The sequence below is a fragment of the Gossypium hirsutum genome, chromosome A09 (genome assembly GCF_007990345.1).
Source record: "Gossypium hirsutum isolate 1008001.06 chromosome A09, Gossypium_hirsutum_v2.1, whole genome shotgun sequence".
Taxonomy (NCBI): domain Eukaryota; kingdom Viridiplantae; phylum Streptophyta; class Magnoliopsida; order Malvales; family Malvaceae; genus Gossypium; species Gossypium hirsutum.
In genome coordinates, this window is record NC_053432.1 from 67,921,693 (window position 1) to 67,947,135 (window position 25,443).

Sequence of the window (25,443 nt, forward strand, 5' to 3'; positions counted from 1 at the left end):
ACAAAAAAATTAAATTTAATTCTAAAACATAAAGTTGATTTTTTAAAGATAAAAATGAATAACCAAAATGAAAATTTACTAAAATTGAGTGACTAAAATAAGCGTACAACATTGAATTAACAATGGATCATGATCAAAATGAGAACTTATTAAAGTTGAGCAACTAAAATGAAAACGGATATTAATGGCAATGCTCAATTTACAATTTTTTTTTTATTTTTGATACTCAAAATGAAAACTTATGAAAGTTAATAACCAATTATGTAGTTTACCGATTATTCATTAGATGATTATTAAATTCTCAATATATAATTATCAAACTAATTATAATCATTTAACTTGTTCCTTTATTAATAAAAAAAAACTTAATTAAAAACATTTTTTATGATAAAAACGGATGACAATAGATTGTTTTAGATTAAATACGGTTATGGTCTCTATTCTATGTCTAATTTAGGATTTAATATTTATATTTTAATTTGATATAATTGGTTCCTGTACTTTTATAACATCATTAGCAGTTCAAATGTGAAGACACTTTTTTTTTAAAATATCCATTCTAACTTATTATACCCCAAATTTGTGTGTGTTCAAAATATATTTTTAAGAAAAATTCATTAGTATTTTAAATAGAACAATTAAGGATATTAATTGTTTTGGACTAATATATGTCATTGTAAAAATAGAGGAGTAAATTATGTCAAATTAAAATATAAAAATTAAATTCAAAATGTAAATATAATAGGGAGATCAAAACTACAATATGACCATATTTTCATAATGACAAAAAAACCCTTGATCAGTTGTCGGGCATTCCTTGAGAAGATGAAAAGAACACATTGAGATTCCTACGTAAAGAGGATTTACTTGCCTTAGAGTGAGTTTGGATGGGCGGTGCGTTTACCTGCGGTTAGTGTAAAAACAGCGGTGGCGGTAAGATTAGATACTGTAGCGTGAGACAAAAAGTAAGCTAAACGCACCACACCGCACCCAATCGTCCATCCAAACCCACCCTTAGTTTACTTGAAGTTACAACTGGTAACAACAGTAATACTAATTAAATTAATATTTAAGTTGACTTTATACTTATTATACCGTAACTATATAAATATATAAAGCAGAGAATGAGAATTATAAGTTATGATTAAGATAAGATTATAAAATTAAATTTATGTTAAAAAAAACTTAGATGAAATTATTAAAATTTGAGAATACTGAAAAATGTTAAATTGAATTGTTAGCATTTTGAAAATAATCTGAAAAGATTTTTATATAACCAAGGGGGTCTATGATTCTGGCCTATCTCTATCCCTATCCCTGTTGAATATGTTAACTGTAAAAATTATAGATCTGTAAAAGTAAATAAAATTTTTAAAGGGTTTACAATTAAAAATATCTATTTTTAAAGGTACGCCTATTTTTTTACTTTTGTAACTATTAACGGTGCTTTAAATATAAATATAAATATGGCAAAGGTAGTTATAAGTTTTACGAATTTATTTAAAATTTAAATTCAAAATTGGATTAATGTAAATTTTGGTATTCAAACTTTGCTAAATTAGTCAATGCTAGTACTTATCCATTTGTGGACCACATTCATAAATTTCACTTGCTAAACATTATACATTTCAATAACTAATAAGATTTTTACTCGAGGCACAAATGTCACATTGATAAGTAGGTCAATAAATATTTTAAAATATATAAAAAATATATTTTTTAAAAATTTGGAAATAAAAAATGTATAAGAAATTTAAAAGTATCAGAAAAATAAAATATTTATAAAATTTTCAAAGATATTATATTTATATATCATTACAATTTTTAAAAATCATAGAAAAATAAAATATAAAAGAATTTACAAAAAAAAAATAATGAAAAAAATTAAACATTGAAATTGAAAAAGATAAACTTTAGAAAATTTAAAAAAAACCCAAAAATAAATTTTTTTTTTGAATAAGTTGACTGGGCTTTTATTAATGAAATCTTAAAAAAAAAACAAATACTCAAGATTTTCTTCTGGGCTCAGGTCTGTATAGATAAACAAATAAACGAAAATGGGCATACTTATTGTTTTTAATACTAAGCCCGTTCGTGAAACAAATAAGAAACTGAATGTAAAAACAAAAGAATTAAAAAAAGGAAACCTAATTGATATTTCCCAGTCAAATCGAACAGTTTGCCCAGTAATTACTCATATCGTCTTTTCATGTCAATCAGCTGCGCCTGTTCAAAGATAGCATTTCTCAAAGATTTCCATGTACCTGCTATCCTTGACTACTCACTTCATCCTAAAAACGATTTCAATCCGGATTTTCTCTCCATCTTCCTTCCGGATCTATTACTCTATGGACCAGCGCTTCCCCCACCAGATATGATTCTTCCCTTTTCTCTAATACTTCTTTTGCTAGTTTATGGGCTTGAGTATTCTCCGATCTATGGATGAACTGGAAAGTAACCTCTTGAACACTGGTTCTTTTTGTCTGTATATCTTGAATAATCACTCCAAGAACTAACTTGTCCATTTCTGTCGATTGGCATTTTTAACGACTGTTTTCGAGTTCCCCTTTATTGTTGTTGTAGTTAACCCTGTTTCTATTACTAACTTGATGGCATCTAATCCTGCATGGGCTTCTGCTACGAACCGAAAGGGAATATTTTCATGAAGAATTATCTTTGAGGCTTTTAATACACCCAGCTGGTCCCGAACCACTAAACTCGAAGCCGATCTATAATTTCTCTTGTCGAAGGCTGCATCAAATGTACTCACTGTCGCCACTGTTTGGCCATGAGCTTTTTCGGTAATAGAGGTAAGCTTTTTCTCTCGGATCCCTTCCAATTCTGCTATGTATCTTCTAATTTTCTGAGCCAGATCCCCATCTGAAATGTTTTTCCTTTCATGGGCATACTAATTTCGTGAGCTCCATATAAACCATAAAACGCAGTAAAAAATCTGGCACTGTACCTTTGTACTCTTTTCGGAAACCCAGGTTAGCCATTCCCATAAATTTCGATTCATATGAGTTGTAACCCAAGAGAGGTTAATTGTAACACCCCCTAACCTCAAGCTGTTACCGGAATATACTTATACACTAACGTTTGTACAAAATCGAGTCATAAACTTCACATTTCAAATCAATATTCAACAATTTTCATCATAAAGTCCCTAATATGGGTCTACGGGGCTCAATATATGTTTTAAAAGTGATTTGGGACTAAACCGACAATTTTGGAAATTTTTGCTTGAAGATGGGGCACACGCCCGTGTAGCTTGGAACATGCCCGTGTGGTCTGCTCGTGGGGCTCAACATGGCCGTGGGGCTAGGCCATGGGTAGATTCATTTAGATTCTGACTTATTCATACAGCCTGGGCACACACCCATGTGAGTTGGCCGTGTGAAAACATGATTTTTGACCATTTCTAAGCTATTTTCACATGCAAAACACATATTTCATACCCAAACATATACTAATAGTTCTTAAATCAAATATCATTCATTATTCCATTCAAAGTTAGCAAATATTCATTCATTCACTTAAATACCTCTTAAGAATTATGTACCATAATTCATAACAAAATTTTACAACATTAACATACTAGTCAAACTCATGTAAATTTAACTTCCAAAATATGCATATTTCATTTCATCCTTCAATAACTTTTATGTTTATACTCTACCATATACAAAATAACACCTTAACAACCTAGGTACTTGCCATTTTATTAAAAGAAAAGTATTCACCACTTTGAGTCCGGGATCGGCTTGGATGCTAAGTCCTTAGCTTTCTTTCGTACCTACTCTGCGCACGAAAACAAACCGTACGCTGAGTATGCACTCAGTGGTATTTCTATAAACTAATATTTAATCATTAATAATAAGCTGTGTATATACTTTTTAACATAACTTTTTACTTCATAATCTTATTAGCTTCATCACTTGCCTTTAACTTATAACTCTTAGATGTTTTTAAGCAATTCTTTTTATATTTTTCACATCATTCAATTTCTTTCAATACTTGTATAACCGTCACAGTCACATAATCAATAGCAGTCAGTCTTTGTATTTAGTACTTTCAATTACCTCTATTAACATAACTCGAACCTGAACGGATACGCGGATCCAAGTCTAACCTACACACCAGGGATATAATATAGTATTTCATTGGCTGAAGCCGGAATACACCATAAGGGTAACAGTATTAGTCATGGTACACATAGTACCTTTTCGAAACAAATCCAAAACAGTCACAGTCATAATTAGGTACAAAGTACCTCTTCGAAATGAATCCGGAACAATCACAGTCTGGCGACACATAAAGTGTCTCATTGACACAGAGTCGGAATATCTCTAACTCCACTGATCCTATGGCATGCCAACTATATTTGAATAGCAGACGTTAATAGGGTTTTCAGTCAACTTCTAATTTTTAAATTTTCATTCTTAATTTAATTTTACTTCATTTCAATATTTTTTTCATAATAATTCACATGTAATTCAATTCCAATACAATAGTAATAACAGTTTCCATCATGTTATTCATATACATTCTAACTAAAAAAAAATAATTACATTGTATTAAAACATTAAGCATAGTTTATGGAAATACAAACCGAATTTTTCGAATTTACTCGATATCCTCGTTCACTTTCTCCTTTCCCTTTTTTGATGATGTTTCCGGTGCTATGTTGGCTACATAAAATTTAACATTTAAAATTATCAATATATATTATTTAACAACACATTCTTTAATTTCCATGTAACTTTTACTAAAATTTCAATTTAGTCCTTCCACCATAGCCATTCTTTTTCTTCAAAATAAATTCTATATTTTCATTCAATTATCATTTTAAACTATCCCAACTCTTAAATTTCAGCATAAAATACTAATTATAACATTTTCTCAATTCAATCACTATTATTGCAAGACCTATATTTTCTTTCACAATTTAATCCTTCTCCCACTTCTAACTTGAATTTTCATCAAATTAACACTTAATTCTTCCATTTATTCAACTTAATCAACATTTAAAAATTCAATAACTTTCTAAATTTCAATATAACTCAAATAGTATTCTTTCCTAGGATTTCATAGACATCAAAATTACAAGAAAAAGGGATCAAATTGACTTACCAATCAAGCTTGGGAGCTCCAAAACCGTAAATTTTCTTTTTCCTTTTCTTTTTCTTTCTTTCTTTCCCTGCTCTGTTTCGTTTTTCATTTATTCTTTTATTTTATTTAATTACTTTATTATATTATATTATTATAATATATTTTAATCATTATTATTTTCTTATAATATAAGTAAATACACATGTTTATTACATGTGTACCATTTATATTTTTACACATTTTATTTATTTTTACCATACATTTGTCACCTTATGGTCTAATTCTAATTTAATCCCTTAAATTTTCTCTATTTTACAATTAAACTTTTACACTATATTCAATTTAGTCCTTTCACTAAATTAACCTTAATTCAAGCTAATTCACTTAACCAAAGTCTAATTAACTACACTACTAGCTTCGTAAATATTTCTAATAAATATTTACGAATTTATTTTGCAGAAATTATAACCTGAAATTTCAATTTTTCGATGACCTTAAAATTTGGGACGTTACATTAATGCTTTAATTTCGATTCAAAAAACTTGAAATCATTCTGACATTGTCTCAAAAAAATTCATATATCATAATATAAAATTGTTTTACTTACACTGTTTCTTCTATGTAAAACTAGGCTCAATAGGTTTTAATTTCATACTTTAATTAACCTCTAATTTGATTTCTACAATTTTTGGTGAATTTTCAAAGTCAAACTTATATTGTTGTCCAAAACTGATTTAGTGCAAAATGTTGATAACTAAGTTAGTAACACATTCCTTTTCTTTCTCTACAATATTTCCCATCACTTCCTCTTATTTCCCTTCATTAACATATTAAGAACATAAAAATTTATATAAGAAAACTCTACTTTAACATTATTTTCATGCTTTTTCAATAATGTCAAACTTAAAAATATATTGAAATCTTGATATTCTTACTTTATCATATTGATTTCAAACTTTAACTTGATTTTCTGTCTCTTCCAACTTTTGTTTTCTTGAATTCAAGGTGGTATTCTTGTTCTCCATAATCTCCTTATCACTTTCACTCAAGTTGGAAAGATGGGAGGATGATCCTTTTATTTTTTTTCTTCTTCTTGTTTCTCTCCTTCTATGCTAGCCATTTATAATAAAATATTAATATTTATCTAATTAAATAATTATAAAATATCATCAAATATTTCCAGCATCATCATTGCCTTCTAGAATTCTCTCTCATGCTAATTGATTATTTTGCCCTTTATGATCTTTCAAAATTCTATCCTTAAATAATAACTTAATTTGGTAAATTTGCAATTTAGTCCCTTATATTTTTCTACTTATTCAATTTAGTCTTTATTCATCCATTTTCCTTAATTTCTCGATCCTTCCACCTTTAAGATATTTGCACTATTGGCCCTTCACTTCAAGTTTTCTATATTTATATTTATGCCACAACTTTTCACATATTTACAATTTAGTCCTTAATTTAATACATCACGTCATGTTTCTTGATTTAACTTTCTTTGATATCTTGCAACTTTCACTTTCTTTGATCTTAGACCTTATTTTCTTAATATTTTATTTCATATTATTTACGACCAATGGGGTTTGAGGATGTTACATACTTCTTAAACTTTTAATTTAATACTTTATAATTTGATCCAATTAGATATTTGTTTTTCTATTTCTCAAAATAAACTTTAATATATTTCAAATTAAATAATCTTTTTAACACAATTATGATTCTGTTAAAATAATGACTACTATTCCATAAAAGAATTTATGAGAAAATATATTTAATATTGATTTATTTAACAGTTCATTATGACCAAATGATTTATTTATATTTTTGAACTTCAAAAAATATAAATTCATTTCCAGGTCATTTTCATTCTTTTTTTTTTCATTTTCATTTAGGAGAAAACCACATTCATTACTATATGATTCCATTTATCCATTTTTTATTTTCAATTTGGAGAAAACTATAATCATTTCCAAATGTTTCACATTTCTCCATTTTCACCATTTCTATTCATTTTTGTTTATTTGATTCAACATGTAATTTATTTCTTGTTTTAACGAGCTATCAGAAGGACCAATTGAACATATGCGATTAGAGCTCAAATGATTTATAATAGTGTTTCAAGTTTTCTCCTATTAATTATAAATTCATTTAGTCACTATTAAGTATGACTCCTATTTCAATCAAATTTGAGAAATAATCTTCTAGTTAAACTTTGTTTATTTGTTTCTATCAAATTTTGATTAGTCTAGATTATTTTATTATTATTTGACCTATGAATTTAGCCTATAAATACTCTTTTACAACATTAGAAAACACACCCATTAGAGATTAGAACTCATATTGATGGAGAAGACCTCATCCGCCTTGTGGAAAAGATTAGAAGCTATTTATGCGACTGAGTCTTTGGCTAACTATTTAGTATTGAAACGTCTATATATATTTCGCATGAACAAAGGTGAGTTTTTTAGAGATCACATCAGTCAATTTTTCTCTTTTAAATGATTTAAATAATGTTGAGGTTCGGATTGACGATGAAGATTAGACTGTTATTATTGTGCTCTTTACTCTATTCATACAAGTCTTTCAGGGGTACTCTGATTTATAGTAGAGACAAACTCTGGTTCGAAGATGTAAAAGGTCATTTGTTGAGTAGAGACAAACTCGACAATGAGTTTGGTTTGGATAGTAGGGCAGATAGGCAAGCTTCCATTTTGGTAGCATCAAAGAATTGAGACAAAATGTGTCGATATTATAAAAAGTTAAGTTACATCAAAGTAGATTGTTATAAATTGCGAAATAAAAGAGCTGCTTAGAGTAACGGAGATGATGTAGCTAGTGCTAATTTGGCTGATGAAAACGGTGATGATTTCTTGTTAGTGTCAACGAGTGAAAGCTCTGAGCTTACATCCGAGTGGATCCTAAATTCGGGATGTTCTTTCCATATGTGTTCCAATAGAGAATAGTTCTCTACATACTGTTTAGTTGAAGGTGAAGTTGTGCGCATAGGAAATGATTCATCCAGTAAGGTAATTGGTATTGGTACTGTTAAAATTAGAATGCACAATGGAATGATTAGGACACTCTCAGATGTCAGGTATGTACCTGATTTACGAAAGAATCTCATATCTACGAGTATTTTAGACTTGAAAGGATGCAGAATCAACATTAAGTCAAGCAACATTAAGGTATCTCGTGGAGCTCTCATTTTGTTAAAAGGTAAAAGGACTAGCAGTCTTTATATTTTGAAAGGTTCCACAGTGACCGGTGAAATCGAACGTCCCTCGTCTGTTACGGATTCGAAATCAACTAGTTTGAAGCGGAGGCAACTTGGTCATAGGAGGAAAAAATGTATGACTGTTTTGTTGAAGAGAGGTTCTCTTTTGCATACAGGTTTGAAAAGTTAGGGCACTGTGTTCGTGAAAATCAGACTCGGGTTAGTTTTGATTTGGCAGTGTACAAGTCGAAGGCTAGAAGTCTTCTAGTTTCTAAGCACAGGTTTGACTCAGTTAATTCTCTACATAGTTCAAGATAGGCCCGTGGCGGGCTTTGGCAATGATGGCATTGTGGAAATATGAGTCAAGGTGGAGATTTGTTAAGTATGACTCCTATTTCAGTCAAATTTGAGAAATAATTTTCTAGTCAAACTCTCTTTATTTGTTTCTATCAAACTCTGATTAGTCTAGATTATTTTATTATTTAACTTATGAATTTAGCCTATAAATATGTTTTTTTACAACATTGGAAAACACACTCATTAGAGCTAGAACTCATAACACATTTAGAGAATTTTGTATTTACATTTTGAGGGTTCTTTATTTTCGGGTTTTTGGGGTTTAGTTTTTATCTTTATATTTTATACTCTTTGTTCTTTTGCCATTATAGTGTAATTATCTTTGCCCATGGTTTTTTATCCTCTTTGGAGGAGTTTTTCCACATAAATTTGTATGTCCAATTTCTCAATTTCTTCCGCTTTTTTTACTTGTTTGTTGCTTAATTGGGTCGATCCCCAACAATCACAAAGTCATTCCACTATAATAGAGCTCTCCCTAACGGTATACCATTACAAAAGTAATATGAACGGTGCTCGTCCAATGACCTTTTCATAAGTGTGATACGCTCATAAGATATCTTTAATCTTTCTGGATTTTTTTAAAGTATTTTAAGTTAGGGAATAAATTATATTAGGATCATCTTAAAAAGTATAGTTTTTAGGCACCAATAAAATAGTGTCACGTCATTAAATTTTAAATATAACAAAGTATTATTATACGCTCATCTATATCTAATATCTTTTCCAACTTAATTTAACTTTAATTAAATAATTAGTTTTTTAAATTATAAACAAACATAATATCTTCTTTTACAAATTTTTATCATTTTGTTTTTTTTCATAAGTTAATCATTTTTTTTATATTTTTGTGCAACCAATTTAAAAAAACATTAGTAATTTTTGTGCAAATTTTTCCATGTAATTGACACACAATTTTGGTAATTATTTTTCAAAGTTTAATATTTAGGGTTCGAGTTTAAGGTTCAAGGTTATGTTTGATTTAGGGTTATGGGTTATGAGTTTAGGGTTTGTGTTATAGGTTACAAGTTCATGGTATGGGTTTGGGGTTTTAAGTTTGGGTTCAGGGTTTATAACCATAGATTTAGTGTTTAAGGTTTTGGGTTCGGGGTTTGGGGTTCAGGGTAAAAAATCAAAATTACGTGTCAATGACATGGAAAATTTATTAAAATATCATTAAATATTTGGAAAAGGACCATGAATAATGTGGTGGGAAGGTTCCGTAAAATAATTTCTCTATGGATGAGTGTATAATAATTTCATGTCTTTAAAATTTGATGATCTGGTAAAATTTTATTGGTACCTAAAAACCTTAGTTTTTAGGATCATCCTAATGTAAGTTATTCCATTTTAAGTTATTTAGGATTTTTGTGTTTCTTAGTTAATAAAAAATTTTAGTTTAAAACTACTTTTTATTTAGATTAATTAGAGTTTCAGTATACTTTAGAGTTTTATTTGGATGTAATTACTTAGCCTAAATAAAAACGCTTTCATTGTTCATTAGCGACAATTGTTTTTCATTAATAAATTTTTTAATTTTGGAGTTAGTTTCTTTTGTACAAGATTGCCTTCTTGTAATTTTTAGAAAAGCTTTTCTTCTCGATTTTCTTTAAAGAGTTGTGAGATTATTTATTGGAGAGTTGATTGGGGTCATTAATTGGGTTCCTTCTCAATTTTTTGGTAAATTACAATAATAAGGCAAAGCTCAAACAACAAACGTGATTATCGCGACTCAAACTTAGGCTACACTTCGGATAATAAACACAATTGATTATCAGGCCATCACATGGGGTTCATATCATATATATATATTTAAGGAAGAATGTGTATGAGATTTAATGCATTTAATAGATAAAGTTAGATTTATTAATTTCCATTTTATGGAAATATATGATGAGTATTAAATTTAAATTTATTAATTTGTAAAAAATGCATTTAATGTAATTAAATATTTTGAAATTCACACCATAAATGAAATGAAAAAAATATAAACAATACACGTGTATTCCAATTTGGAATGGTTCATAAAGATGTGGAAAAAATTGCCTTAATTTTGTTTAATAAAAATATGAATTTTATTTTATAACGTTTCACAAATGTTTAAAAAAGTATAGGGTTACATTTTCTAAAATTCTATAGATGTTAACGTTGTTTTGGTTTAATAAAGGCTTAATAGTATTATAAGTCCTTAAAAATTTTCAAAATAAATTAATTAATTCATTTTAAAATTTTTGTATTCAATTGAACCCTTGAACTAATAAAACTTGTTAAATAGGCCATTTGATTAACATCAACCGTTAGTATTTTAACGACAATGTTGACAGGGTTGTTAACAAACGACATATCAGCAAAAATAAAAATTTTAAGACTCAAATATATATATTTTAAAATTATTTTTAAATAAATACACAATGGATTTGAATAAAAGGTTGTTCAAGTTCATTTGAATTGGACACCCATTTACCTGGATATATTTTAGAATTATAAAAAAACGTAAAAAATCATTAAAATTTAAAAAAATTAAAAATTTAAAAAATTATTAGAAATTAATTAAAAATAATAAAATTTTATAAAATTTATAAAAATACTTTATTATTTTTATATTTTAAATCATAAAACAAACATCAACAACTTATATTATAAAATCAATATTAACAATTTTTTGTTATATTTTTGGTTCTCATTTTCTATTTTTGCAAATTATATTAGTCAAATAATTTAATCAAAATGAGAAAAAAAATTTATAAAATTTTATAAAATGTAACTTAATTGTTTATAGAATTTAATGGTTTTTAATTAATTTCTAATATTTTTTATAAAATATATTTTCTAAATATTCTGTGGTTTTAAATAAGTTAATTTTTTTATAAATTTTATAAAATTTTATGGTTTTTTAATTAATTTCTAATAATTTTTATTTTTTATAATTCTAAAATAAATCTCGACAAATAGTTGTCCTAATTCAAATGAGCATAGGACAACAAGTTATCCAAATTCATTATGTACTTATTTAAAAATTAATATAAAATTTTTTTATTTTATATTTTTTTGATTTGTCGCCTGTTAACGGCTACATTAGTGTTGTCGTTAAATACTAACAGTCAACGTCAGTCAAAGAGTCTATTTAATCACTTTTATTTGTTTACTGGCTCAATTAAGTGTAAAAAATTCAGAGAAATTTAATTAATTTAAAAAAATAAAAACTTGAAGGTTTATTTTACCAACAAACCTAGAAAAAAATATGATTTTTTGTTAATAAAATAATATAGATGTTAACAAAATTTTTTCTCGTGGATTACATTTCTTATAATTATTATGTATCTATATTAAAATTTTATTTTATTCATATATACTCGTAAAATTATTTATCTTTAAAAAATTATCTATTTAACTTCTTCTTTTTTAATTCATTATGAACTCTCTTTATTTAACTCATTTTCATATTTCTTCGAAATTTACTAAATGTGATCACAAATTAATATCAGATATGATATTGAAAATAATTACCAAAATTATGTGTCAATAATAGGGGTGAGCATTTAATCAAATTGAGTGAATTTTTTTGAGTTTATTTAGTTCATAAGTCATATTTTATCATTCTAACTCAATTTCAAATTTTTTCGAATTGAGTAAAGAAAAATAAAATTCGAGTCGAGTCGAATTGAATCGATTGAAATTGTTCTAGTTAAATTTAAAAAAATTAAACATGTTAAATAAAAATATTATTACAATATAAATAATTTCATGTTAGAGCACATAAATTTGAAATCATATATATTTGATAATATTTTTCAAAGCAAGATAATAATAAAAAAGATACTTGAATATGATAAATTTGAATAATTAATTAGGTTCCAAAATTATTATTTTGAGAAAATTTTTAAAATCTTAACTTTTTATAAATTTTTAGAATTTTTAATAAAATTTATATATTTTTTAAAAATATAAAATTTAAATTTTTTATAAATATTTTGAATTTTAAAAATTATTTTGAAAATTTGAAAATTATTTTGAATTTTTTTATAATTTTTGTGGAGAGAGACAAATTTGCTTATTTTTAAAGTTGATAGGGACCAAAAAGATATTTACACCAATTTGTTATTCGAATTTTTCAAACAATGAAATTCAACTTGACTCGAACTTGAAACTCGACTTGAGTTGACTAGAATAATTCGAATAACTCGATTTGATTAACTTGAATTTTTTTCGATTGTTCCAAATTGAATCGAGTTTTACTCACCCCTAATCAATGACATGGAAAAAATTGTGTCAATTACAAAAAAAAAATACTGAAAAATAATTAAATAATTAGAAAGGAATTATGGATAATGTGGTGAGAAGGGTTCGTAAAATAATTTCTCTATGTATATAACTGTTGTTTATTTTAATTAAAAACTATAAATAAGAATAAATAAGAAAAATATTTTTTTTGATAAAAAAATACTCTGTTTATTGGTTCGTGATTATTTTAATAAGTTTTCTTTTTTTTTACTATAAATTAAAAGGATAAATGTATTTTAGAAAATTTTAAAAGGCAATAAAAATTCAAAAAAGGAGAGAGGTGAGGTGTGGTGAGCTGACTCAGGTGAGTGAGCCTCTTCTCTCTCCTATTTTCCCTCTCTTTTTGCCATCTCTACTTCCCTTGCTACCTTAGGTTTCTCACTTTTTCATTTTCCTTTTTATTATTGTAACTTTTTTTAAGAAAAGAGAAAAATTCAGAGCTTCTTCGCTCAATTTAAATCAGCTCTCTCTCAGCTATATTCTTACAATCTCTTTTAGAATATTTCAAAGAAAATGTGGCTTTCTGGAGTTGATTTATTCATGGTTTTCTTTTCCCAATTTTGATATTTATATTTTTGAGCAATTTATATATTTTTTCTTTTACTTTTTTAAAAAAAATAATTTTCTTTTGCTTTTGGTTCTGGAAATCCGTAATAACTAACTAGGTATTTAGGGTTTTGGATGAGCTCTGCAAACTCCCTTGATCTTCAGCTCATTCTGGTAAGAACAACTTTTCATTTCGATAGTTATATTTTGATCAAGTTGATGGTTCAGTTTGTAGATTAATCTACTAAAAAAATTGAATGAAATGTAAACAAAATTTTGAGCTTATTTGTAGAAATGATATCCCATATCCAATTCGTAGAAAATAAAAATAAAATAGAAAGGGCAGTGAAAAATGTGATTTTCGGAACATATTGCCAGTTGTGATGATCAAATTTTTAAGAATTACTCAGAACCTTTCTATAGAATGCTCGGCGTATCGAAAATAAATAAATAAAATCATCCTATTTTGTTATAATATATTGTTTATCAAATTTTATTGATAAAAATAGTATAGTAGAAATCATGCCACTCTAATGGAGTAGGTTTTTATCACCACTATGGTTCACATTAATAAGTGCAAAGAACTATTAGAAAGTAGGGTTGAGAAAAAGAATCGAGAAAACCAAAAATCAATTGAATTTTGGTGTTTGGTTTGGTTTTTATTAGATTCAGTTTGGATATTTGTAAGCCTATTTGGTTTGGTATTCTGTTCATAAGTTAAAACCACAATCCTTCTAATTGAAATTTATTTTTCATTATATAAAACAAATATTTTATTTCTAAAATACTGGAAAAGTTAATAGAAAACAATATAATTTTAGAATTAAAAAATGAAGTAAATTGATCTCAACTAGTGGCACTTTCCTTGTGTCCATTAGAGATTCTATTAAATTAATATTATATATTTTCCGTCATTTTTGTGTAAAACAAATCGAACCATAATCATCTCTACTAGAAAAACAATAATATTACACTAAAATAGATGCATTTAAGTATCATCCTAGGTATTTTGTTTTTGGTGCTGAAGAAATCTTTATTTTTGGGTTTTTGGAATATGAAAGTAGAGGCAACGGAGTAATGCGGAAAGGTCAGTCTGATTTGTCATTAGTTGAAGAAGTTGGTAGGAGAGGCAACATGAGAGAAAGCTGTCATTTGAAGAAAGGGCCTTGGACTTCAGCAGAAGACGCGATTCTGGTGGACTATGTAAAGAAGCATGGTGAGGGAAATTGGAATGCTGTCCAGAAACACTCTGGACTTTCACGATGTGGGAAAAGCTGTCGCCTGCGTTGGGCAAACCACCTAAGGCCGGATTTGAAGAAGGGCATGTTTACTCCAGAGGAAGAGCGTCGTATAGTTGAGCTACATGCTAAGTTGGGAAACAAATGGGCACGAATGGCTGCAGAGGTTGGTATTGCTTTTGACTTATTCAATATAATAACATATCGCTTTTAACTTTCAAAGTTGGTTTGGTAGCATACAGCATTTGCACTAATCAACAAACATATGCAATCTCTGATTTTGATGTTTATTTCGAGAGATGGTGATTCTTCCTTTCTCATGAAATGTTCTAATTGATGCTTGTGAATGGTCAATTTTTGCAATGTGCAAAGTCATTTTTCCTTCACCTTCCTTATTGTATCCTGATATGTGAAGACTCAAAACTTATGGCTTAGACAATGATTAGCATGCTTCCATGGAGAGTTAAGTGCACGGGATTTATTGATGCATAGTGCACATGATAAACTTGCTTAAGAACTAGTTATTCTATGTTTTGATAAATTCATTTTAGTTGAATGAACATCCTGGTTTTTGGTTTGGTCCAACCAAGGATTGTGGCTATGATGGTCATAAATCTTCTTCCTTTGTTGCAAAAGAAATTTATGAAGCCGGAAATTATTAGGTTGAGTGGAATATCTGAACAACTGAAAAAATTAAAAGGAATTACTAAGAATCCTATCCTAATCACATGAATAATTTTAAACACAAATAGACTACAATGGCTAAGGTAAAATAGAAACTTTAAATAATTAAGTAAAATTAGATGCTCCTGCATCATTCTCCCTTGGTTAAGAAAAAGTTGTTTTAGATGCAAAAACTTTGACCGCTTCCACATGAACTTCAGGATCAAGTTTCCTCAACTCATCTTCTACAATCCAAATGCTTTTGCAAGTTGGTTTTCCCACCCACTTTATTAGGAATCACATGTAGGCATCAAGAACTTCTTGGACGACCTTACTTTACCTTGTTGCCTCCAACTCTTTAGTTGTTACGAACCCATTCAACTTGTTGATTTTGGATGTCGTCTTCTCCCTTTAAGGGTGTAAAGTATACCTTTTAACCCCTTTATGAAAAGAATATGTATTTTCTTCAGTGAAATGTTGCATATTATGATCAAATAACCAAGGTCGAAAAAAGATAACATGCATCCATCAGCACAAGATAACACAAAGCCTTGTCACTTACATCACTACCTATAACAAATTTGATGAAACATTCAAATTTGATAGATATCTAAAGATATTTCTCAACCTACTGAATTTTGTATGGACACGAGTGTTCTCCTTAGGTAACTTTAAAATGTTCATTGTTCTTTTAAGATATGATTTTTTGAACTCCCACTATTAATAATTGCATCACATACTTCAAACTGCAAAGACTAGGAGTTCTAAAAATGCTTTGTCTCCTCCAATTTTGTGGGATGTTGTCATGTACCTTCTAACCATCAATGATTCCCTTTGTATTGGCTAAATATCTACGTTATCATCATCTTTAATATGATTATAATAGCTGGATCAGATAGTTCTTGGCCTTCTTCATCATGTTCAATTAGGTTCACCCTCCATTTTAGGACAAGCAAAATATGCATGCCCTTTGTCAACATAACTAAAACATTTGATTTGAGTGTCATTGTTTGCCCTACTAAAGTTGGATTGTGTTCCACCCCGTAACTAGCTCTTCCGTATATCACCTTTGTTGGTTGCACTTCCTTCATAAACCTTATTTGAGGGAGTTTCCTTACCATTATAATTGTTTGGGAGGTGCCATTTGCCATGCTAGATAAAGGTTTCCTTGCACTACGGTGTAAAACTTGTTTCTTAGCTTGTAAGCCATATTGTCAGTCATCATTTAAATTACACGAACTATATTTTGAAAGGGGTTGTTAGCCTCTCCCTCATCGAGTTCACCTTCAAAACCACATTTTGGCATGACCAAAGGATTGTAGGCTTCTTTTAGAATCTTCATATTGTTGCAAAGCTAGTATAGCTTGCGACAAATCTTCAATCATATGCCTCATCTTTGACAACTCTTTTTCTTGGCTTTGATTTTCTCTTGACCTTTTATATGTCCATTCATGGCTTAAAAGTGATTTCTAATATAAGTTATAGGATCTAATTAAGCTCTGATACCAAAATTGATGTCGTAAATTATTAGGTTGATTGAAAAACCTAAATAGCTAAAAAAAATTAAAATGTCAATTCTTCTATCATAGTCTCATCTCTGACAATTCTATTTGTTGGCTTTGATTTGCTCTTCATTAATCTCTTGTATGTCCAATCATGGCTTAAAAGTGATTTTCAATACAAGTCATAAAATCTAATTAGACTCTGATACCAAAATTGATGTGGTAAATTATTAGGCTGAGTGGAAATTCTAAATAGCTAAAAATATTAAAATGTGACAATTCTTCTATCATATGCCTCATCTCTGACAACTCTATTTCTTAGCTTTGATTTTCTCTTACTTTACCTCTTGTATGTCCAATCATGGCTTAAAAGTGATTTTCAATATAAGTCCTAAGATCTAATTATGCTCTGATACCAAAAATGATGTGGTAAATTATTAAGTTGAGTGGAAAATCTAAATAGCTAAAAAAATTAAAATGGGACAATTCTTCTATCATGCGCCTCATCTCTAACCACTTTATTTGTTGGTTTTGATTTTCTCTTCCTTGACCTCTTGTATGTTCAGTCATGGCTTAAAAGCGATTTCCAATATAAGTCCTAGGATCTAATTAGGCTTTGATATCAAAATTGATGTGGTTAATTATTAGGTTGAGTGAAAAATCTAAATAGAAAAAAATTTTAAAATGCGACAATTCTTCTATCATGCCCCTCATCTTTTACAACTCTATTTGTTGGCTTTGATTTTCTTTTCCTTGACCTCTTGTATTTCCAATCATAGCTTAAAAGTGATTTCCAATATAAGTCCTAAGATTTGATTAGGCTTTGATACAAAAAATGATGTGGTAAATTATTAGGTTGAGTGGAAAGTCTAAATTGCTAAAAAAAATAGGAGATACATTAACATAATTGAAAGGATGGGGTTTTAGGTTTTTCCAACAACCTACGGTTAATAATTTGACGAAACTTTAATATTGAAATTTGATAGGTATCTCAAATCCTTCTTAACCCTCTGAATTTGTATGGACATGGGTGTTTCTCATTAGGTAACTTTAACATGCTCATTGTTTTTTTTAGAATTTTTTTTTAACTCCCATTATCAATAATTGCATCACATACTTAAAAAACCCCAAGTATACGGGTTCTAAAAATGTTTTGTCTCCTTCGATCTTTATTTTCTCTTTTGTGGGATGTTCATTAACTTTCCAATCATCAATGATTCCCCTTCAGTATGATCATCATAGTTGTATCAGACAGTTGGCCTTTTTCATTATGTTCAATTAGGTTCACCCTCTTTTTTAGGACAAGCAAAAGATGCATGTCCCTTATCAACACAACTAAAACATTTGATTTTATTTTATTGTCAATGTTTGCCCTACTAAAGTTGGATTGTGTTCCACCTTTCAACTCACTCTTATATCACCTTTGTTGGTTTTTGTTGCACTTCCTTCATAGACCCCGAAGAAGCAGTTTCCTTACCATTATAACTATTTTGGGAAACGTCATTTGCCCAACTAGATAAAGGTCTCCTTGCACTATGCTATAAAACCCTTTTATCAGCGTGTAAGGCATATTGTCAAGAATATTCTAAATTACATTAACCATATTTTAAAAGGGGTTATCAACCTCACCCTCATTGGATTCACCTTCAAGACCACCTTTTGACATGTCCAAAGGATTGTAGGCACCTTTCAGAATCTCCATTCGGGTTTCCACCTGTCTATGTCGTTGCAAAGCTTGTACAACTTGCGACAATTCTTCAATCATACGTCTCATCTCTAACAAGTCTATTTGCTGGCTTTGATTTTCTCTTGACCTCTTGTATGTCTAGTCGTGGCTTAGAAGCGATTTTTAATGTAAGTCCTAGGATCTAATTAGGCTTTGATACCAAAATTGATGTGGTAAATTATTAGGTTGAGTGGAAAATCTAAATAGCTAAAAAATTAAAAGGAGATTATTGCTGTAATTGAAAGAACAGGGTTTTGGGTTTTTCCAATAACCTACTGCTCAAGGGCGTAGCCAGGGGGCTGGCATGGGCCCCGACCCCCCCTAAAATGTAAAATTACATTTTAGACCCTTAAATTTTTTTAAAAATTTTAAATTAGTAAAGGTAAAATTTCACTTTTGCCCCTCTAAAATTATAAAAATTCAATTTAATCCTTTACAAATTATAAAGATATAAACTATAAAAAATTAAAATTTTATCCGCCCCCCCTAAAAAAATTTTCTAGCTTCGCCTCTACTACTGCTAATATAATTCTCTTATTGGAAAAAACTAATCCTATTAACCATTTAGAATATTTATACTAAAGCCTCTTACTAGTAAGTCCTATTAACCTTCTAGTAGTATATTTATACTATGACTCTTGTTAAGAATCCTATCTAATCACTCAACACATTAAATATTTAATAAAATACTTTTAAACATAAATAAACTCCAATACCTATAGTAGGACAGAAAATTTAAATAATTAAACGAAAATGATGCTCATGTATAATTTTATTCCTTGTTATGGAAATTTAAAACTAGCATAACAATAGTTAATAATGTTAAGGAGGACAATATATGAGCCGCAGACGAAAAGGTTGGTAGCTATGTATATATGCATATATGTACCTAGCCAACATCCCATTTCATATTTTTTCCCTTATGTATATTGTACTGCTTATTCTAAGCTTGTAAGTTTTATTCAAGCATCTTTTAGGGGCATGATAAGCAAGCTCTTCTCATACGCATGTTCTGTTTAGTTTCTTTCTAATAGTAAATTTTCTTTGAAACAAAATCATGTGCTATTTTCTTATTATTTAATTCACTTTTATAATCATTCCCTCCCTTTATTTTCTCCAGTTGCCTGGACGAACTGATAATGAGATAAAGAACTTCTGGAATACAAGAATTAAGAGACTGCAACGTGCTGGCTTGCCAATTTACCCTCCTGATGTGTGCTTGCAAGTAAATTTAAGTCAAGAAGAGAGTCATAACGTGGTTTCAACGCCAAATCAGGACTCCTTTGGTTCCAATCTCGTGCAGTCAGATGCTTTTGAGATTCCACATGTGGAATTTGAGAATTTAGAGCTCAACCAACAATTTTTGTCTTATTCACCCGAACTTCTCAACATTCCTCCAAAAACTATTGGTTTGTCCCACGGTTATGGCCATGTGTTCCCAATGGCATGCCCCCCGAAGCATCTTCAGGAAAGTGTCAGCAACTATATGTCATTGCCCAACCAAATGACTGATTTTGCTTGCAAGGAAAATTTTGATGAGCCCTACAAGTCATCTTCTCCATATGATTCTGATTTCAGTACCAATGACCAATCATCATTTGGTATACCTCCTGGCAGTGATGCCCTTCTAAATAGTAATTTCTCTCCTTCTGAGCCCTTGTCCGGGCCTATGAACTTGGAGCTCCCTTCATACCAATATTCAGATAATCAACAAGATAGCTGGGTCAATTCTTCAGTCCCGCTACCTTTGGTTGAGTCTGTTGATACTCTGATCCAGTCCCCTCCAATGAAGCGGGCTAAGTCAGAATGTTTTGCACTACAAAACAGTGGTCTGCTTGAAGCTGTACTTTACGAGTCAAAGAAGCTTAATAGCTCAAAGGATGATTCTCGTCAGCAGTCTTCTAATTTGATGCTTGACGATGTTGCTGATTTTCACCTGAAGGATTGTGAATTAGAATTCGAAGCACACTGCGACCCGAATTCTCCTTCAGCTCTTTCTGCTGCATCCGTTCTTAGTGAGCACACTCCTGTTAGTGGAAGCTCATTGGATGATGAATCACAGTTTGTTGAGAGCATTCTGGGTGAGAAATGTTCTGCAACCGATGAATTCTGTGGCATGAATTAATAATATTTTATATTAATACTATTCGTCGTGACTCATGCAGGAGGCAACGGCAAGAATGAAACTCCGAATCAGATGGCTATTTCTGGACTAGATGATTTTCTGGGACGTGGTCAGTTTGGTCATGACAATGGGTGCGTGAACGATAAACCCATTGTAACAGATGTTATAGCGGCTCTTCTCGGTGAAGATACTTGCTGTGGCAACTAGCAAACTCGTCTTGTATTCGAGGTGCTTGCATTTTTTGTCAACCTTCTGAAAATCATTGAAATTGCTTGGAACTTGAATTGCCATTATGATATTTTCCTTGCTGCCGGTGGAATTTTTAAAGATTTTTGTCAATTTGTGAACTATTGGAGGAGGTGTTGGATAAGTTTTTATGGAACTACAATTGTTTTGTCATTGAACTTTTGATTGACATTTGAAGCAGATGAAAGTGGTGGTGCCAAGTGCGTTTATGGCACTCTGAACAAATTGGCTGATGTTGGATGTAGCACTTGAAGTAACAGATTGTGCGAGTTTGATTTTCTATGGTGCTCAGTTCACGAGAGAACATGATGCTCACAGACCAAATTGATTGCAAACATTCATATCAGCGGTGTAAGTCTTACTATTTTAGTGACATTAATTGCACCTCAATTCGACAATGAGAGTTTTATCTTAGCTTTTGCGATTAGATGAAAAAGCGTTTTTTATTGTAAAAGTATAGTGTTTTTCATTGTTTCTACAATAAAAAAACATATTTATTTCAGGTCTTTTTCCACCGTAATGAAAAACAGTTTTATAGGTTGAAAAGTACTTTTGAAGTTAGACTTTGATTTCAAATTAAAGAAAAAAATTGATAATAAGCCATTTTTAAAACCAAATTATTTTAAACTCAAGTCAAATTTTTAGTTTTTGGTTTTTGAAAATTTGTTTTTTGAATTTATTTTTTTCATCTCTCATTAAATATTTTATTTTATAACATAATGTCTAAAATTATCATTTTATTTTTTTAAAAGTACTTCTTGACAATAATAGTAAATACTATCAAAAAGTTTAAAAGTATATTTTAATTTCTTTTTACAATTTTTTTTACAGTATTTTTTATGCGTAGCGAAACTAATTAAACATTTGAGTAAGGCAAGTGTACCTATCAATTAATAGTATAATTACGGTGATTAAATATATCGTCTTCACGAAGACTAAAAATACTAATATTACCGTCTTTTTATTATTTAACTGAATAATTCAATTAATTAATTAAAATTAAAATTAACTAATTTAATTAACTAACGAACACAACAAAATACAAAATACAAAAATAATCAATTAACAATCAATAAGTAAAATAATATCTAAGAAAAAATTCACCTACATTTCATCTGTCACTATTAACCTAAATTACGCAATTTATTTACTTAATATTTTGATCAGTAAAAATATTTAAATTATGCAAATATCTCTTTCGGCCATCAGATCAAATGGCTCTAGGTTGATTAATTGAATTTTTAATTAAAACCCTTATTATCGCATTAACTCGTGCTATGAATTTTCCTCTTAGATTTGACTCAAATTCAGTAAATTTATGTCGACTTATTTCTAAAATTACATGCAACTTTATTCAACTATGTAAGATTCATAAGTTTTTACCCAAATAATATAAAAAAATAAATATTTACTGATATAGAATAGGTTGATCATTATTTAAAAAACTATGCAAAAGGAACAGTGGATCACTCGTGTGGCTTGAGCATTCATCGGCACCACCCTCAATTGCTTGTAATAATTAGTGAAATGATTTTTTTTTAAAAAAATTTTTATGGTGCTGCTTGAGCAATTAGCAGCACCTGTATCATGTACCTAAAAATATACTAATATTTTATACTGTCAGTTTGAAAAATATATTTTTTAATGGTATCGTCGATGTGTCAAGCAGCACTGGAATAAATTAATAATTATTTTTTAAATTAAAAAAAAAGCCAAAATAAGAGCCTATATATTTTTTGAATTTGCAACTATGGGTAACATGGAGATTTTTTTTTTTTTTAACATAATCTTAACCTCCATAAAATAAGTAGTGATGACAAATAAAGCACTAATCACAAGTTAGACCTCGAGCCCCTCATTACACTGCCCGAGACAAATAAAAGAAAGGAAAAATTGCAAGCAATAGGAAATGAAAAGATATAGCAGAAACAAAACAAACACAAGCCCAATCATTGCTTCCCTTCAAACCCGATGAAAACCCAGCCGTAAGACTCCCTCCGGTCTATCCCTACAACTCTGGTACATGAACAACCCATTAGCAACAAAGAGAGAAATTTTTTTTTGAATTTAAAAAAAATAATTATTAATTTATTTTAGTGTCACATGGCATATCGATGATGTTATTAAAAAATATTTTTTCAGTATGACAGTATAAAATATTATAGTATTTTTTACGTGATATTGGTGTTACTAATTAATCAGATGACACTATAAAAAAATTACTTTTTTAAAAATAAGTAACCATTTCACTAATCATTGCTGGCAATTAAGGGTGATGCCGCCGATTATTCAGGTAGCACCGTTGATTCATTGTTCCTTTTGCCTAGTTTTGAATAATAATTAGATTATCTCATATAAGTAAATATATATTTTTTATAATATTTGGGTAAAAAAACCCCAAGATTTGTTTTTAAATATGATCTATTCAACCATCGATTTAAGCACATCAAACATAGATCAATAATTTAAAAATATCAAATCAAGAATTAAGAACATATAATAGAGAATAAGAAAATGAATATTTATTGCGTAAAATAAAAATTAAATGATAGAATCTATCATAAGATTCATTTAATGTTTGAAAAAAAAATCTAAAATACAGTATAATTGAAAGAAATAAAAAAAATTCATGATAACTTCTTAAAAAACCAAATGAAAATCCTCAATCTTGACAAAAATTTGCTCCAAAGTCAGTTTCAATAGTGTTTTTTGAGTTATTTTTTTGAATATTCCGTGACGGTTCACTCTTATCTTCTTATTTTTATCATCTATACGTCATAAAATATTTAAAAAATCTACAAATTGTGATTTTCTACAGATTGGTGCGTAATTCTATGAAATCGATACTGCCTACCATACGGCTATGTGGGTCACATGCTCGTGTGAAATGGGCTCTTACAGCATTAAAATACGAATATAAATTATTAAGAGCATAAAATTCACAATTAACATCGAAGAATCATCTAAAAACGCATTAAAAATAAGGTTAAAACAGATGACATAGCATACTTAATAATGCATAGCACTATTTAATCTTACTCCCAACCAATACATACCAACTTCGCCAACACACCAAATAGGATTACTATGAACCCATCCAACTAAAACACCAAAATTTGTAGTCGTAAGCCATGAAATATGTAGACAAGCTGCTAGATATATACTGTGAAAATACTACCAGAAACAGATATCACAGGTTACCTGCCAAATCAGAGTTGCGGGAAAACCGCCAGAATTGTAGATCACAATCTGCCAAAACTTCCTCCAAGTAAACATATCCCAAATCTCAATGCACATGCAAATGGCCTAACATACTAATTATACTCAAATCATACATATCCATATGCATATTAAACAGATCGGTAACATGCTAATAGTACATATAGTTTAACAATTCAGAAACAAGTTATTGGCAAATTCGGCCCTTGCAAATAAAACAAGCAGGTATCACTTTCAGCAACACATTGAAACATACATGCGATCAGCTAACTCAAATCAAGCATACTCACCTTCAATCACGACACCCAACTTACCTACTTGGATTCAGCCATAACCGAAACACACCCATAGCCAATCGACTAACACCAAATTTAACAATTAAGGGAATACTTACTTTCAGCCACCACCAGAAAAAAAAATTCAGTCACAACCGAACGAGTTTAATTAAAACACCGCAACATTTGATTAACTTCTCTCACAAATCAAGTAGGGTTAAAACATACACCTAATTGTTTTCGAGGTGTTGGCACTACAACAACAATCCGCGCTCTGCCCAGGACAATAACCTTAACCGATTAGCATCCATAATACAAAATCAGCCTAAGGCATTCGGCCCTTGCTCCCTTAGAGCATTCGGCCAAAGCAAAAATTAACACCTGCCAGCCCCTTGACTAGGCATTCAACTACTTACCCTAGGGAGAAGACGTTTCCAAGGCACTTAATTAGCAAGAGGGGTATGCGCCTCACGGTCCTCACCTAAATAGAACCAAAAACGATTAGACCATCACTATTCAGCCAACACCAACCAACAAACCCCTCAAATAAAACCGGAAACAAGCTTTTGAAGAACAAATGGATGACACTTAAGCAAAATTATGATATTATACTGAAACTCCAAATCACACACAACCAGTAATGAGACCAGAGGGTTAGCTACGGCACTAGGAAAGATCAAAGTCTGGACGGCGGCAACACAGTAGATAGGAACGACAAAAGATGAAATCAAGAGGGTGTTAACGTGAAATTATGGAAACAAATGAGTAAAAAGAAAGAAGATAAAGAAAGGAGGGAAAAACAGAGAGAATTCAACAAAAGAGGAGGTTATAGCAACAAAAGTGGAAAACAAAGAAAAGTGGGAAAATGCGGGAAAGGGGGGCGACACTAGGAGGATTTTAGGAGATAAGTCCTCAAAATTTTAAAAAATAAACTAATTA

The 25,443-nt window shown here is 29.6% G+C and overlaps 1 protein-coding gene across 11 annotated transcripts; it reads left to right on the forward strand.

Annotated features, from left to right (window-relative positions):
- Nucleotides 1–2,094: 2,094 nt before the first annotated feature.
- Nucleotides 2,095–21,512, forward strand: LOC107889266 (transcription factor GAMYB). Of its 11 annotated transcripts, none has more exons than XM_041076496.1 (6): nucleotides 13,247–13,268; nucleotides 13,630–13,684; nucleotides 14,572–14,914; nucleotides 19,760–20,720; nucleotides 20,805–20,992; nucleotides 21,192–21,512. In XM_041076496.1, the coding sequence occupies exons 3-5, from the start codon at nucleotides 14,588–14,590 to the stop codon at nucleotides 20,969–20,971; spliced, it is 1,455 nt and encodes a 484-aa protein (XP_040932430.1). In that variant the 5' UTR covers nucleotides 13,247–13,268; nucleotides 13,630–13,684; nucleotides 14,572–14,587; the 3' UTR covers nucleotides 20,972–20,992; nucleotides 21,192–21,512. The 11 variants fall into 11 exon arrangements, with proteins under 11 accessions (XP_040932435.1, XP_040932437.1, XP_040932438.1 ...); XM_041076497.1 differs by having other exon boundaries at nucleotides 13,248–13,268; nucleotides 14,575–14,914; XM_041076501.1 differs by lacking the exon at nucleotides 13,247–13,268 and adding an exon at nucleotides 2,095–2,810 and having other exon boundaries at nucleotides 20,805–21,512.
- Nucleotides 21,513–25,443: the final 3,931 nt, after the last annotated feature.

Bases quoted from the DNA above. Each gene is read 5' to 3' on its own strand.
- LOC107889266 (XM_041076501.1), top strand. From the start codon at position 14,588: ATGCGGAAAGGTCAGTCTGATTTGTCATTAGTTGAAGAAGTTGGTAGG. The intron at 14,915-19,759 runs GTTGGTATTGCT...TATTTTCTCCAG, and splicing joins GGGCACGAATGGCTGCAGAG to TTGCCTGGACGAACTGATAA. The intron at 20,721-20,804 runs GTGAGAAATGTT...TGACTCATGCAG, and splicing joins GTTTGTTGAGAGCATTCTGG to GAGGCAACGGCAAGAATGAA.